The sequence below is a fragment of the Myotis lucifugus genome, unplaced genomic scaffold (assembly GCF_000147115.1).
Source record: "Myotis lucifugus unplaced genomic scaffold, Myoluc2.0 scaffold_22, whole genome shotgun sequence".
Classification (NCBI taxonomy): domain Eukaryota; kingdom Metazoa; phylum Chordata; class Mammalia; order Chiroptera; family Vespertilionidae; genus Myotis; species Myotis lucifugus.
In genome coordinates, this window is record NW_005871070.1 from 4,232,756 (window position 1) to 4,248,347 (window position 15,592).

A 15,592-nucleotide genomic window follows, 5' to 3' on the forward strand; every position below is an offset into this window, starting at 1 on the left:
GCAAAGGGATAAAACAGAGAGGCAACTACTAAACGTAATCACTTAGTTAAACTAAGTTAAACTTAATTAAATGAAGAGAAGCCCTCAAAGCAAGTGATGGGATTAGTGTTCACAAAAGTTTGAACAGATTTGGAAAAGGCATGTTCTGCTATTGGTGGAGGTGAGGTCAGGAGTAGCAAAATACCAGAAGCACCTGTTTCCTAAGCAAGGGAAACAGATGGCTCAGTAAGACAAACATAGGCTTCACTCCTCACTAAGTTCCCTAACTCTAGTTAAGAATGAATGAATGAATGAATGAATGAATGAATGAATATATGGCCAGTGTGACTCAGTTAGTTGAGTATCCAAGAGGTTGCTGGTTCAATTTCAGTTGGGGGTTTCAGGCTCAACCCCCAGTGGGGGACATGAGGGAGGCAGCTGGTCTATGTTTCTCTCTCATCGATGTTTCTCTTCCTCTCTCTCTAAAATCAATAAAAACATATTTTAAAAAAGCAATGGATTGTGAAAAGATATTATAATTTATTAAATTAAAAAATCAATTTGTTGACATACAAACCAACTGGAACAAACAGTGCAGGACAGAAGCAATGGTCTAAACAAGCATCAACTTAAGAGCTCAGATGCCAACCAGGAGGGCACCCAATACAAATTTAGCATGGGGGTAAAAGTCATTATGTCTTCCGGTGAAGGCAAAGCCATTTGGTTGGCACTTCATAGGAGTATCTTTCCACCAGGTCTTCATCATATGGTATGTGCCACGAGTCTCCAGTTGTTTGCACCACTGTGTCATAGATGGGAATATGCTGTTGAATTAAAAAGGGAACCAAATGTTAAGAACAACACTAAAAGGATACCTAGCTATTTCCCTTTCCTTTTAAAAAAATATTTTTTTATTGATTTAAGAGAGGAAGGAAGAGGGAGATAGAAACATCAATGATGAGAATCATTGATTGGCTGCCTCCTGCATGCCCCACACTGGGGATCGAGACCCCAACATGGGCATGTGCCCTGACCAGGAATCGAACCATGACCTCCTGGTTCATAGGTCCGATTCTCAACCACTGAGCCTCGCTGGCTGGGCTATTTCCCTTTCTTCTCTGACTACTTCTAAATTTGCTTCAGGGACATATTCCTTGTCTTAACAATGGATTTTCAAAGAGCAGCTAGCTCTGTAAAAATGAACCCAGGTATTAGGAGTTTCTTTTTTGGGGTGATTCATTTTTAAGGTTAAGGACCCTCTACACCAGTGATGGCGAACCTATGACACGCGTGTCAGAGGTGACATGTGAACTCATTTTTTTGGTTGATTTTTCTTTGTTAAGTGGCATTTAAATATATAAAATAAATATCAAAAATATGTCTTTGTTTTACTATGGTTGCAAATATCAAAAAATTTCTATATGTGACACGGCACCAGAGTTAAGTTAGGGTTTTTCAAAATGCTGACACGCCGAGCTCAAAAGGTTCGCCATCACTGCTCTACACACACACACACACACACACACACACACACACACAATACAGTATTCCCTTGTTGTCTTTACCAGTTTTATATGTGACAGAGAAAAAGTCAAATATACAAAAATAGAGAAATAGTATCATGAACTCCCATGTACCCATCACCCAACTTCAACCATTATCAACCCAAGGCTAATTTTATTTCATCCATACTCCACCCACTTCCTTTCCTCTGCCTCTACCCTCACCCAAGATTATTTTGAAGCAAACTTCAGATATATAATTTCTTCTGTAATTCAATATGTATCTCTAAAAGATAAGGACTTATTTTGTAAATATAAGATTAAAGCCATTTTTATACTTAAGAATTAATAATTCCTTAACAATATCAAATTTCTGTTTAGATTTCCAATTATTATGTGAATACATATGTTTTACAGTTTGTTTGATCAGGGATTGAAATAAGGCTATTACATTGTGACTGGCTGAACTGCCTCTCAATTCTCTTTTAATCTACAGCTTCCCTTTCCATCTCCATTATTTTGGTAATTTTTTGTTGTTGAGGAAATTAGGTCAGCTGTTCTATTATTTCCCAGTCTTGATTATGCTGATTGCATTTCTGTGGTATCACTTGATACTCTATTTCCTATAAATTTGTTTAGTATATTTTTTGACCATTAAAGCACATTTACCACTGGCTAGTGTATTTTTCTGTAATAACTCGCCTTTGGATTTTCTCCCTTTGTTCTCACACAAGAGACATTCTTGTATTTACAGGCATCTAAACTAGAATCAAAAGAGAATTCAATTGAAACCAACCTGTAGGAGTGGATTAACCAGGAAAATGGAGTTACTTAGCAAAAGTAGAAGTATGAAGAACCATAGGGATAAACAACTTTGAGTTATTACAAATAAATAAGAAAATAAAAACCATGTATGAATATTTGTATTTGATAACATAATTAGAGCCTAATTGATGATATCCCAGGTGTTTTCAATATGTCAATTAATGTGGGGTTGGCCTATAAGAACTTTTGCTCTAGCAGACTTTCTGTTTCCAGGAACTGGCTAAATCCAAATATCAAACTAAACTGAGAAAAATAAAGCACTTAGGATTGCAACATTCTTTGCTTATGCCACATTCTTACTATGTACTTGACTCTGTTGACATTATGTAAAGAACAGATGACATACCTGAAAAGTTATTTTTGATCCTGGAAACCTATTAATAATTGCCAGCTGATGTCCCTGCTGCCACTTAAAGAACAGACGTTGGGTCTTGGCATCAGGTAGACAGGCCTTATGGTCCCGCAGCAGATCTTTTGTGATAAACTTGCAGTGATTCCCGGAGTGCAGTGTGGCATACAGAAGGAACGGATCATCCTCTGAGCTGAGTCAGGCAAAAGAGGGGACACAATCAAGCACACCACTGAGGAGGCACAGGATAGCATTCTTCACCATGTTTTTTATTTCTTTTTTCTTTTTAAAAAATTATTTTTTTTATTATCTAAAGTTTTACATAAGTCTCCTTTTTCCCCAATTGACTCCCCGCCCCCACCAGCCATTCCCACCCCAGGTAAGTCCCCACAGCCCCAGTGTCTGTGTCCATTGGTTACGCTAATATGCATGCATACAAGTCCTTTGGTTGCTCTCTAATCACCCCCCCCTCCCCTGCCATTTGTCTCTGGATCTATTCTTTTTTTTTTTTTTTTTTCTGGATCTATTCTTGTTCATCAAATTTTGTTGATCATTATATCCCACATATGAGTGAGATCATGTGATATTTATCTTTCTCTGATTGTCTTATTTTGCTTAGCATAATGCTCTCCAGTTCCATCCATGCTGTTTGTTTTTTATTTCTTATTGTACTTTCCTCAGAGGTCCTCTGCATTCGTAACCAACATAATCTCAGTGATACTTAGGAACGATCTTAGCTGGTAGGCAACACTATCTAGAACACAGCTGAGAAGGGGAAAGAAACGCTGCTTGGGACTCTTAATAGCTCAACTGGACTCTCCCACTAGCAGCAGCTTGCCAAGGTTCACAGCTTGGCCTCTCCTGGGCACCTCTTAGCCCAACACAAGTAGCAGTCACCTGTAGATCACTCTGTAGCTCGTACCAGGTGGCCCCAGGCAGGGAACAGGCAGTGGCTGACTTTGCACTTCTCGGGAGGCACCAGAGCCAGTGCATCTGGTGGACAGCTTCAGACCATATCAGATTATAACTCGTACCAAATCCACAAGCGACACACTCAAGGGCAGACTCAGTGAGCACCAAAGCCCCACTAAAGCAAGTCCTACTCCACAGGGATGTCTCCTAAACAGCAGCTTTTACACTGTAGTCACAGCTGATCTTCACAGCCAACTGGCCTGGGGGTCAATTCCTCCTGGTGATGGCAACTGCAATCAAGGCTCAACTACAACAAGACTGTGCCCACAGACCACACAAGGGCACACCCTGTGAGTGGGGAAACTGAGCCACTGGGCCCTAAAGGACACCTACTACACAAAGCCACTCTACCAATTCCAGGAGACATAGTAGCTCTACCTAATACATAGAAACAAACACAGGGAAACAGCCAAAATGCGGAGACAAAGAAACATGTCACAGATGAAAGAACAGAAGAAATCTCTAGAAAAAGAACTAAATGAAATGGAAGCAAGCAAACTACTAGATACAGAGTTCAAAACAATGGTCATAAGGATGCTCAAGGAACTTAATGAGAGCTTCAAGGATCTTAGTGAGAATGTCAAGGAACTTGGTGAGAATTTCAAGGATCTTAGAACATCAAAGGACCAGTCAGAAATGAAGGCTATACTAGCTGAAATGAAGAATAATTTACAGGGAATCAACAGTAGAGACACAAAGAATCAAATCAGTGATTTGGAAATATGAGGAAGCAAAAAACACCTAATCAGAAGAGCAAAAAGAATCCAAAAATATGAAGATAGTGTAAGGAGCCTCTGGGACAACTTCAAGCATACCAATATTCACATTATGGGGGTGTTGGAAGGTGAAGAGAGATAGCAAGATATTGAAAACCTATTTGAAGAAATAATGACAGAAAACTTCCCCTACCTGGTGAAAGAAATAGACATACAAGTCCAGGAAATACAGAGTCCCAAACAAGATGAACCCAAAGAGGTCCACACCAAGACACATAATTAAAATGGCAAAGGTTAAAGACAAAGAGAGAATCTTAAAAGCAGCAAAAAAAAAAAAAAAAAAAGGCAGTCAGTTACCTATAAGGGTGTGCTCATACGACTATCAGCTGATTTCTCAACAGAAACTTTGCAGGCCAGAAGGAAGTGGCATGAAATATTTAAGTGATGAAAAGCAAGGACCTACAATTAAGATTACTCTACCCAGCAAAGCTATCATTTAGAATTGAAGGTCAGATAAAGAGCTTCCCAGATAAGAAAAAGCTAAAGGAGTTCATCACCACCAAACCAGTATTACAAGAAATGTTAAAGCGTCTTCGTTAAGAAAAAGAAGAAAAAAGATAAACAATATGAACAATAAAATGGCAATAAATACATATGTATCAACAATTGAATCTAAAAACCAAAATAAATGAACAAATAATCTAATGAACAAAATAAATTGGTGAATAACATAGAATCAGGGGCATGGAAACATGAAACAGATTGAGAATCAGAGGGAAGGGGGAGTGGGAAGAGAGTAACTAAAGAACTTATGTGCATTACCCATGGACATAGACAATAGGGTGGTGAAGGCCTGAGGCGGCATGGGATTGAGTGGAGGAGGGCAATGGGGGGAAATTTAAGAGGAGGCAGGGACATCTGTAATACTCTCAATAATAAAGATATTTTTTAAAAAAGAAAAAAGATCAGGCAGCACATTTTTAAAATATTTCTAATAAAAGTTATAAAAATAAGAACAGAATAAATGGTTTGAGGAATACTGACATATCTTGAAGTTATCACATTCAACCTAATGAAACCTAGACTTGGGCTGAGGCACACACATTATCCATGCAAAGTTGGAAATAAACTTTGTCAGCATATAGTATGAAAAATTAAATGCATGTTAAAGTTCATTTATGCTGCTGAGGATCTGTCTCCTTCTGATTAGCTTCATTCTCCTCACTTTATGGACACTGTTCATATTGTTGTTGACCATGTTTTCCATACTCCTTTGGCTTCCTGAGAAGCTGTAGCCCATAATAACATTCCTTTGATATTTAAAATAATATCCAGGCCCTTTGCTTGTTTACCAGAGCCCCTGAGTTCCTTTGTAATGTGGTCTCTGCCTTCTCTCTGACCTCAGAACTTACCACTTTCTCTCTTGCTGCTACAGCCCATCTATACTGGCCTGCTTGCCTTCCTCATGCCAAACTCATTCCTGCTTTTTGAACACTTGATGTTCCCTCTACCTGGTATGCTCTTCCCACCACCCCTCCCCTTTTCTCAAATGACTCACTGATTTCCTTCAGACTTACCCCCTCCCCAAGGCCTTTCCTGACTATTGCACCCACTCCCTGCTGACCTACCCCTAACTAATTCCTTGCTATCTACTTATTCTGCTTTAGTCTTCATAGCATTGAGCCTGGAATTATATAACTTGTTTACCTGTTTACTATAAGTCATACATCAGAGACTTGTTGGTCTTGTTCTCTTCTCCAAGAACAAAGAAAGTGCTCATATTTGTACAGTATTTGTTAAATGATCTATTTAGGACCTTATAGCATTCTGTGTAATAATCTCACTTCTGACTATATCTTTCTTCCATTCTTCCTTTATCCTGATTCCTTCATCTAATCTAGTTAAATTTATTCTGCCATAGAAACTATTTTTGTAAGCTGCCTCAAATCTTTTTTTTTTTTTAATGAGACTGAGTATACATACATATACACTTAAAAAAATGGCAAAAATAGATAATTAACAAACAGATGACAGGAGCCTGGAGTAATTCAATTATTACCTTCAATACTTACATGTTGTCAGCAAAGAAACAGCTGGCTTGCTTTTGCACCTTTTCCATCTCATCCTTTCTCCACCGGGCACACTGTACTGTCATATGCTTCCGGCCCAGGACCAACACTCGAAGATTATGCTTGGCTAGTTGAGAGACCACATTCAAGAGCTAAAAAACACAAAATCAGCCCCCAAGAGGGTCAAGGGAAGAAGAATCTCAAGTAAGTGGAGTGATTCTTCCAGCTGATGATCTCAATAGTGAAACACTTTTTTTGGGAAGGGATAAGAAAAACAATGTCCATCTTTTTAAATCTGAGGAAAATGCTTCTTTTTTTTACAAATTAATGTCTAACACCTGCCCAATGATCAGTTTCCATTGGAGCCAGGCTGTGTTTTTTTTTTTAAATAAGTATAAACTAGATTTGTTTTTAAACTGTGTTCCCTAGAGTCCACTGGGATAGAGACAGGGAGGCTAAGGAAGATGGGGTTTTGTTCCTATATACTCCAAACCCTGTATCAACCAAAACAGCTCAGCTTTTGCAAATTTATATAATAGCATTCTACATAAGTTTTCATTCAAATAAAGGGTTCTGCTTCTTACTTTAAAAGTTTGTAAGTAGCTAGACTAGATAGTGCCGCAACCTTTTGCAGCGAGGATTCAAGATCTGGAGAAGGGGCTGCGCACAAATGGATATACTAGACAAGAAATATAAATTTAGAAGGCATGGGGGAAGCCAGGCAGAGCTCTTTCTCTCTAGTGGAGTGACTCCCTGAATCTCCGGACCCAGAGATTTTTATTTACTAGACTAGAATACACATTTGCCCTTTAGCAAAGCAAACAGTCATTTCAATGGTAAGGTTTGGTAAACAATAAAGGATTATCAGGTTAGGGCAGTGGTCGGCAAACTGCGGCTCATGAGCACAGCGGCTCTCTGAAAACATTTATCCGGCCCGCCGGGTGTTTTTGCCTTCTGTGTGCATAGGAATTTGTTCATAGTTTTTTTTTAAACTATAGTCCGGCCCTCCAACGGTCTGAGGGCCAGTGAACTGGCCCCCTGTTTAAAAAGTTTGAGGACCCCTGGGTTAGGGGATTGCCTTCAGTCATTCAGCCAGCAGCAGGTAATATTATGCTGATTCTCAGCCCTTGCTGAATATCAAAGTCCATCAGCCTTCTGACGGACTTCTTGCATTTATATGTTAACTACTTGTTGGTCTTTGACTCCAGCAAGATAGTGACTTTTCAGCCAACTTTTCCATGTCATGCTTCTGCTGAGACTGTTACCTTTCATTGGAATTATTTTTCTCCCAAAGGAATGTAAATGTCATCTTCCATCTTCTAGCCCACTTTCCAGTCAATGAATTTACCCCCATTCTTTTTATTCCCCACATGTCTTGTGTGCACATGAACTCCTCTTAAAAGTCTAGACTTGGATTTTTAGTAAATCTAGTACTTTGGTGAGCTTGCCTATAGTCAGTCCTTCATAAGGAAAAGTCTGAAAATTACTTTCTTTTTAAAAAAAATATATTTTATTGATTTTTCACAGAGAGGAAGGGAGAGGGATAGAGAGTTAGAAACATTGATGAGAGAGAAACATCGATCAGCTGCCTCCTGCACACCCCCTATTGGGGATGTGCCTGCAACCAAAGTACATGCCCTTGACTGGAATCGAACCTGGGACCCTTCAGTCTGCAGGCCAAAACTCTATCCACTGAGCCAAACTGGTCAGGGCTGAAAATTACTTTCATGTAAAACCTATTAAACTAAGTCACTATATTAAATGAAATAAAAGCTACTGAAAAATTATAATTTATGTTATATAATAGCATGTTAGAAATATAAAAGTTCTTTAATTTATAAGAGTTGCTGGGCCTTCGAAAATCACAAATTCAAAGTCATTGAAGAAATCCTTAATTTTCTTGGGTCTTGGTTAGAAAAGGCACTGATTTTAGTCTAGCTTCCATTTACTCATAATTTCTTCCCATGTAGATTTTCAAGATATTACTTAAAATTCTTTAATCAATAACATTTCTTTCATTTATTTGGTCAGTTGCCAAATATTGCTTTAGTACCTGTGATGTCTAATATACATTTAGACTGTCTGACAATCAAATAGTGAATTAGCAAGGGCTGAATTTTTAAATTACTGTTTAGTGCTTTGGATTTATATTGTGTGTTTTTTGTCCATTCTACTTTTCTTATTATTTTAGGAAACAGTAATTGGTTTTACTATTATTAATTCTAGAATCACTGATAGTAAATTACTAATTCTAGATTTAAGGGACAGAATAGATACAACTTGCCCATTGAATGTGAGTTAATAAACAAGCAGAGAAGTGTACCAAGACCAGTGTGAGGACTCTAAACCTAAAGCTTTACAACCAGTAAAATATAATTATTTTCTTCCAAGCTAGGAATAATGGCTTCTGTGTTCATTCAACAGTTATTTTCTTGGCCTCTCTATGTATAAGGCACATGGTAGGTATCATAGCCTACACAATTTTAAAAGACATGGTCCCTGCCTTTAGTGAGAAAGTACCTAATAATTTTCTTACCCAACAACCAACCTAGGAAAATATATATGCTGACTCCACATATATGGAAAGTTTAATAAACATTTTCTGATTAACTGAAGAATATGTACATATCTATTTTTATCCAGCATAAAAGTAGCTCAATTTGAAAACTTGAAAAATATAGACTAGAAGGAAGACGAAAGAGAACACTTGTATCTCACTATCCAAAGAGTATTAACGTGTACAGGGTGGGGCAAAAGTACATTTACAGTTGTGAGTACATGAAGCACAGGATTTACTCATGTACTATTATTTATTAATTATTGTATTAGTTTCCATACAAATTAGTGTAAACCTACATTTGCCCATTCCTGTATATATATACATCAAGTGTATATATTACTATATTTATGTTAGGGCATTAAATATACTCCCATAGTGACAGAAAACAAAATTATATATAGATATATATTTTTAAATCCTCACCTGAGGATATGTTTTTATTGATTTTTAGGGAGAGAGAAAAAGAGAGAAAGAAAAAGAGAGATAACTTGCCTCTCATATATGCCCCAACCAGATTGAGCCAGCAACCTAGGTATGTACCCCAGATTGGGAATCGAACATGCAATCTTTTGGTGTGTGAGATGATGCTGCAACCAACTGAGCCACATGGCCAAGGCCATTCTTTATAATATAAACTAAGAGGTATAACAAAGAAAGTAGCTACTGGCAAGTAATAATCACTTAATTCTAGGTAATAAGTATTAATTCAAAGTTAATTCACTAGAATCCTAGGTTTCAAGGAGTATGGGTTGGAGAGAGAAAATATGAACACAAACTGTCTTCAATTTCTATTTGAAAACAGCTTTACCAAGATACAATTCATCTTTCCTATATAATAAAAGGCTAATATGCAAATTGTTCCCACCGGAAGGAGTTCAACCAACCAGGAGTTAGACGTGCGCTGACCACCAGGGGATGGTGCAGAACATGGCGGGCGTCGGCGATGCAGCGCTGGCAGCGGAGGCGCTACCGGCCCCAATGAGAGCAGGACCATGGCGGATGGTGGAGAAGGTGAGTGGGTGGTGCCAGACCAAGGCAGGTGCGAAGGGAGGCCCCAGCTGGTGGCGGCTGCAGGCAGTTGGGGGAAGGGAGGTCCCGGCCAGGAGCCAGCAGCCGGCAGCCGCTAGGGACCCTACCTATACACAAATTTCGTGCACTGGGCCTCTAGTATATAATAAAATTCACCCATTTAAAGTATATAGTTCAATTATTTTTAGTATATTCACAGATAAGTGTGTTCACCACCAGTCAATTTTAGAACATTTAATCACCTCAAAAGGAAAGCTTGTACCTTTTAGCTGTCATTCTGCACTCCCCACTTCCCTATCCAAAGCAACCATGAATCTTTGTCTTTTATAGACTTTACTATTTTAGACTTTCATGTGAATGGAATAATACTGTATTTACTAGTCTTTTTATTCTGTGCATTTAATATAACTTTATAAGCTATTATTTTATTAAAAGTTAGGCTAGTAATCAAAAGCAAACATCTACACTAAGAAAAGTGTAGCCTGCTGGTGGGAATGCAGACTGGTGCAGCCACTATGGAAGACAGTATGGAGTTTCCTCAAAAAACTAAAAATGGAACTCCCATTTGACCCTGTGATCCCACTTCTAGGAATATATCCCAAGAAACCAGAAACACCAATCAGAAAGGATATATGCACCCCTATGTTCATAGTAGCACAATTCACCATAGCTAAGATCTGGAAACAGCCTAAGTGCCCATCAGTAGATGAATGGATTAGAAAACTGTGGTACATCTACATGGTGGAATACTATGCTGCTGTAAAAAAGAAGGAACTCTTACCATTTGCAACAGCATGGATTGAACTGGAGAGCATTATGCTAAATGAAATAAGCCAGTCAATGAAGGAAAAATACCACATGATCTCACTCATTCATGGATAATAGAGACCATTATAAACTTTTGAACAATAATAGATACAGAGGCAGAGCTGCCTCAAACAGATTGTCAAACTGCAGCGGGAAGGCTGGGGAGGGTTGGGGGGCAGGACGGAGGGGGGTAAGAGATCAACCGAAGGACTTGTATGCATGCATATAAGCATAACCAATGGACATAAGACACTGGGGGGTAGGGGAGGCCAGGGGATTGTCAAGGGCGGGGGGAAAAAAAGGACACATATGTAATACCCTTTGTAATACTTTAAGCAATAAAAAAAAAAAAAGTGTAGCTCATGAATTCAAACACCTCAAGACATCAAGGGTGCCTGTCCTTCAGAATGTACTTATAACATTCCTTTCTTAAAGTTATGTTGAGATTACAGATTACTTTCAATGATCCCAGATATAAAATGGCAACTGGCTTCATTAAGAGAAATGACAATTTTTTTTAAAGTTTCTATATGAATTCCCACAAAGTTATTGTAAAGGCACAGAAAAATATTCAAACAAACACAATTTTTGATACTGATTGTTTAAGTTTCCATGCAACTGAGAAGACATGGCTTAAAGAAAAACACAATTGGGTCTTCAAATTTATACCGAGGTGTAGAAAAAATAGCCTTGAGTTTACTAATAGTAAGTTAAAGATAGAGGCTCCAGGAAGAGCAGTAAAGACAGCTTGAACTACTTTGGGGCACCATCTTGTGGCTGAGAAATATCTGCTAGAAAAGCTCTTTGAAAATGATGCAAACAAAGGAGAATAAAGGAAAGACACAGGAAGGAAGGATGAGTGTACAGATTAAAGGCACTGGACTAAAACTCTGTGACAGTCTAGCTATGAGCCTACTTCCTCTGGGGTAAATTCCAAGGCTTGATCAGGTGGGCTAGATCAGAGTGATATTACTCAGAATAGTAAAGAAAAAGAAAATTTACCTTAATTATATGTTAGATCAAAAATAAAACTAGGAGAAATGTTCACTTCTGGGAAAATGGAGTCAATGTATTTTTCTTTATTTTCCCCACTAATTACAACTAAGAAGCTCAGACATTATATATAAAACAAACATAAGACTTTGAAAGGTAGAATGGAAAAGGGAGATTGGCTAGGTACCTCAGGACATGAGGAATGACATGGTGGTGAGTTCCTTGGACTTTCTTTTTGTCTTATATATCCTAGACTTGAAGTTGAAGAAGCCAGCAACCTGAAAACGCCAATGAAAGCAGACAAAAAAAGACCAACAAAGGCATGTTCTCTCTAGCCAATGAACTAGGAAAGAGACAGTCTAGTGAGATATATGTAATACCTAAAGCAATCATTAAAAATGCAATGCAAAGAGATACACTAAAAACCACTATGATAAAAACAAAACAAAACACTATAGATACATAAAAATGGAATTCTTAAAAAAAGTTCAAATAGCCCACAGGAAGGTAGGAAAAATAAAACAGAAAAATTAAAAACAGTGATGACAGAAAACAATAAATAAAGTGGCAGGCATAAGCCTTAGCATATCAATAATAGCATGAATATACAGGGTTTAAATACATTAATTAAAAGACAGAGGCTGGCAGAGTGGATTAAAAAACATGACCCAGCAGTATGCTATCTAAAAAAACTCGCTTCTAGCCGAACCGGTTTGGCTCAGTGGATAGAGCGTCGGCCTGCGGACTCAAGGGTCCCAGGTTCGATTCCGGTCAGGGGCATGTACCTTGGTTGCGGGCACATCCCCACTGGGGGGCGTGCAGGAGGCAGCTGATAGATGTTTCTCTCTCATCGATGTTTCTGGCTCTCTGTCTCTCTCCCTTCCTCTCTGTAAAAAATCAATAAAATATATATTAAAAAAAAAACTCGCTTCTAATATAACAGTATAGGCTAGTGGAAAGTAAAAAGATGAAAAAAAAATATATATAATGTAAACACAACGGAAAGCTGGAGTAACTACATTAATATCAAATAAAGTAGATTTCAGAGCAAAGAAAATTACTATAGACACAGAGGGACAATATATGATAAAAGGGTTACTCCACCAAGAAGACATAAGATCCTAAACAGAGATGCAAAATAGGTAAAGTAAAAGCTGATAAAAAAATAAAGGAGAAATAGACAAATCCACTATTATAGTTGGAGACTTTAACACTCATCTGTCAACAATTGAGAAAACTAGACAGATAATCAGCAAGTAAATATAAGTATTCAATACCATGTCCATCTTCAAGGATTGGAAAACTCAATATAGCATATAGGTGTCAATTCTCCCCAAATTGATAGATGGGTCTAATGCATTACTATTAAAATCCCAGCAAAATTTTTTCTATAGATATAGGACAAAATTATTATAAACATATATGGAAAGACAAAGGAATAAAATAGCTAAAACAATTTTGAAAAAGAAGAATAAAGTAGGGAAAATCAGTCTACCTCATTTTAAGCCTTATTATACTAGCACAGCAACAGTAATCTAAAGTGTGTGATATTCCAGTCAAAAAATGGGCAAAGGACCCAAATAGACACTTCTCTGAAGTGGACATATAGATGGCCAAATATGAAAAAATGCTCAAAGTCACTGAACATCAGAGAGATGCAAATTAAAATGACAATGAGGTATCACCTCACACCTGTCAGAATGGCTACCACCAACAAATCAACAAATGACAAGTGCTGGCGAGGATGTGGAGAAAAGGGAACCCTAATATACCGCTGGTGGGAATGCAGACTGGTGCAGCCACTATGGAAAACGGTATGGAGTTTCCTCAAAAAATTAAATATGGAACTGCCATTTGACCCAGTCATCCCACTTCTAAGAATATATTCTAAGAAACCCGAAGCACCAATCAGAAAGAATGTTTGCACCCCTATGTTCATAGCAGCACAATTCACCATAACTAAGATCTGAAAACAGCCCAAGTGCCCATCAGTAGATGAGTGGATAAAAAAGCTGTGGTACATTTATACCATAGATACTATGCAGCAGTGAAAAAGAAGAATTTTTTACCCTTTGAGACAGCATGGAGGGACCTGGAGAGTATCATGCTAAGTGAAATAAGTCAGTTAGAGAAAGATAAGCATCACATGATCGCAATCATATGTGGAATCTATTGAACAAAATAAACTGATGAACAAAATAGATCCAGAGACATGGAAGCATGGAACAGAGTGCAGAATCTTAGAGGGAAGGCAGGGAGAGTGGATAGGAGGGAGGTAATCAGCCAAAGACCTTGTATGCATATATGCATAATCCATGGACACAGACAATAGGGTGCTGAAGGCTTGGGGCTTGGGGGGTGGGGATGAAAGGGGTGGGCTGGAAGAGATCAAGGGAGGGGGAATAGGGGACATATGTAATACTTTCGACAATGAAGATTTTTTAAAAAAGATTAACTATATAAATAAAGTATGTGATATTGGTGGAAGATAGGCATATATAGATTAACAGAACATAATATATGACACAGAAATAGACCCACACAAATATGCCGAGAAAAAATAGCCTTTTCAACAAATGCATAAGTAAAATATGAGCCTCTATTTAAATCTCATACCTTATAGAAAAAAAACAAATCAAAATGGATCAATGACTTAAATGTAAACCATAAACTATAAAGTTTTAGAAAAAACCTAGGAGGAAAAAAATCATCATGACGTAGAGCTAGGTAGACACCTAAGATTTGACACCTAAAACATAGTCCATAAAAGAAAAATTAATAAACTGGATTTCATCAAAATTAAAAATGTTTGCTCTGTGAAAGGTCCTGTTAAAAGGATGAAAAGACAAGTTACAGATTGGCAGAAAATATTAGTAAACCACACATCTAACAAAAAACTAGTATCTAGAACATATAAAAAAAGTTTTAAAAAAGTCAGTTTTTAAAAAAAGCAAATAATCCAAATAGGACATGAGCAAAGAACTTTCACTGAAGAAGATATATAGATAATAAGTACATGAAAATGTCTAACATTATTAGCCATCAAAGAAATGCAAATTATAACCCAAAGAGGTATCACTACACACCTATCAGAATGGCTAAAAAATAGTAGTAACACCAAATGGTGGTGAGGATATGGAGAAACTGAATCACTCATATAATGCTGGTGGAAATTTAAAGTAGTACAGCCACTCTGGAAAACAGTTTGGCAGTTTCTTATGCAATTAACGATGTAACTATCACATAACTGACTTATTGTACTTCTGGGCATTTATCCCAGAGAAATGAAGACTTATGTTCACATAAAAACTTGTACAAAATATTTACCTACTTAGGTTTATTTGTAACTAGAGGCCCAGTGCACGAATTTGTGCATGGGTAGAGTCCCTTGGCCGGGCCGGCGATCGGGGCCAATCGGGGCCATCTCGCCTAGTCCCGATCAGGGCTGATCAGGGGGAAGGACCATGGAACGTTGGCTGGCCAGCAGCGGGGAGGGACCATAGGAGGTTGGTCAGCCATGGAAGGTTGGCTGTGGGAGCACAATGACCACCAGGGAGTGACCGGTCGTTTGGTCGACTGGTCGTAACGGTCGCTTAGGCTTTTATATATATACTAGAGGCCCGGTGCACAAAAATTTGTGCACTGGGGGGGGGGGGCGAAGGGGGGTCCCCAACCCCGGGCTGTGCCCTTTCGCGATCTGGGGACACCTCCGGAGAAAACAACCTGCTGGCTTAAGCCAGCTCCCTGTTGGAGAAGGGAGGCCCATTCCTAAATGCACCCCTGGGCAGGGT

The 15,592-nt window shown here is 38.3% G+C and overlaps 1 protein-coding gene across 2 annotated transcripts in view; it reads right to left on the reverse strand.

Moving 5' to 3' along the window:
* Nucleotides 1–497: 497 nt before the first annotated feature.
* KIAA0391 (KIAA0391 ortholog) overlaps nt 498–15,592 on the reverse strand; it is a 146,591-nt gene continuing 131,496 nt past the window's right edge. For both annotated transcript variants that reach the window (XM_023751515.1, XM_006085835.3), the window contains 3 exons: nt 6,416–6,564; nt 2,653–2,848; nt 498–803 (listed from right to left, as the gene is read on the reverse strand). In XM_023751515.1, the coding sequence (XP_023607283.1) occupies nt 672–803; nt 2,653–2,848; nt 6,416–6,564 (477 nt within the window). In that variant the 3' untranslated portion in view covers nt 498–671. The remainder of the gene's footprint in view (nt 804–2,652; nt 2,849–6,415; nt 6,565–15,592) is intronic.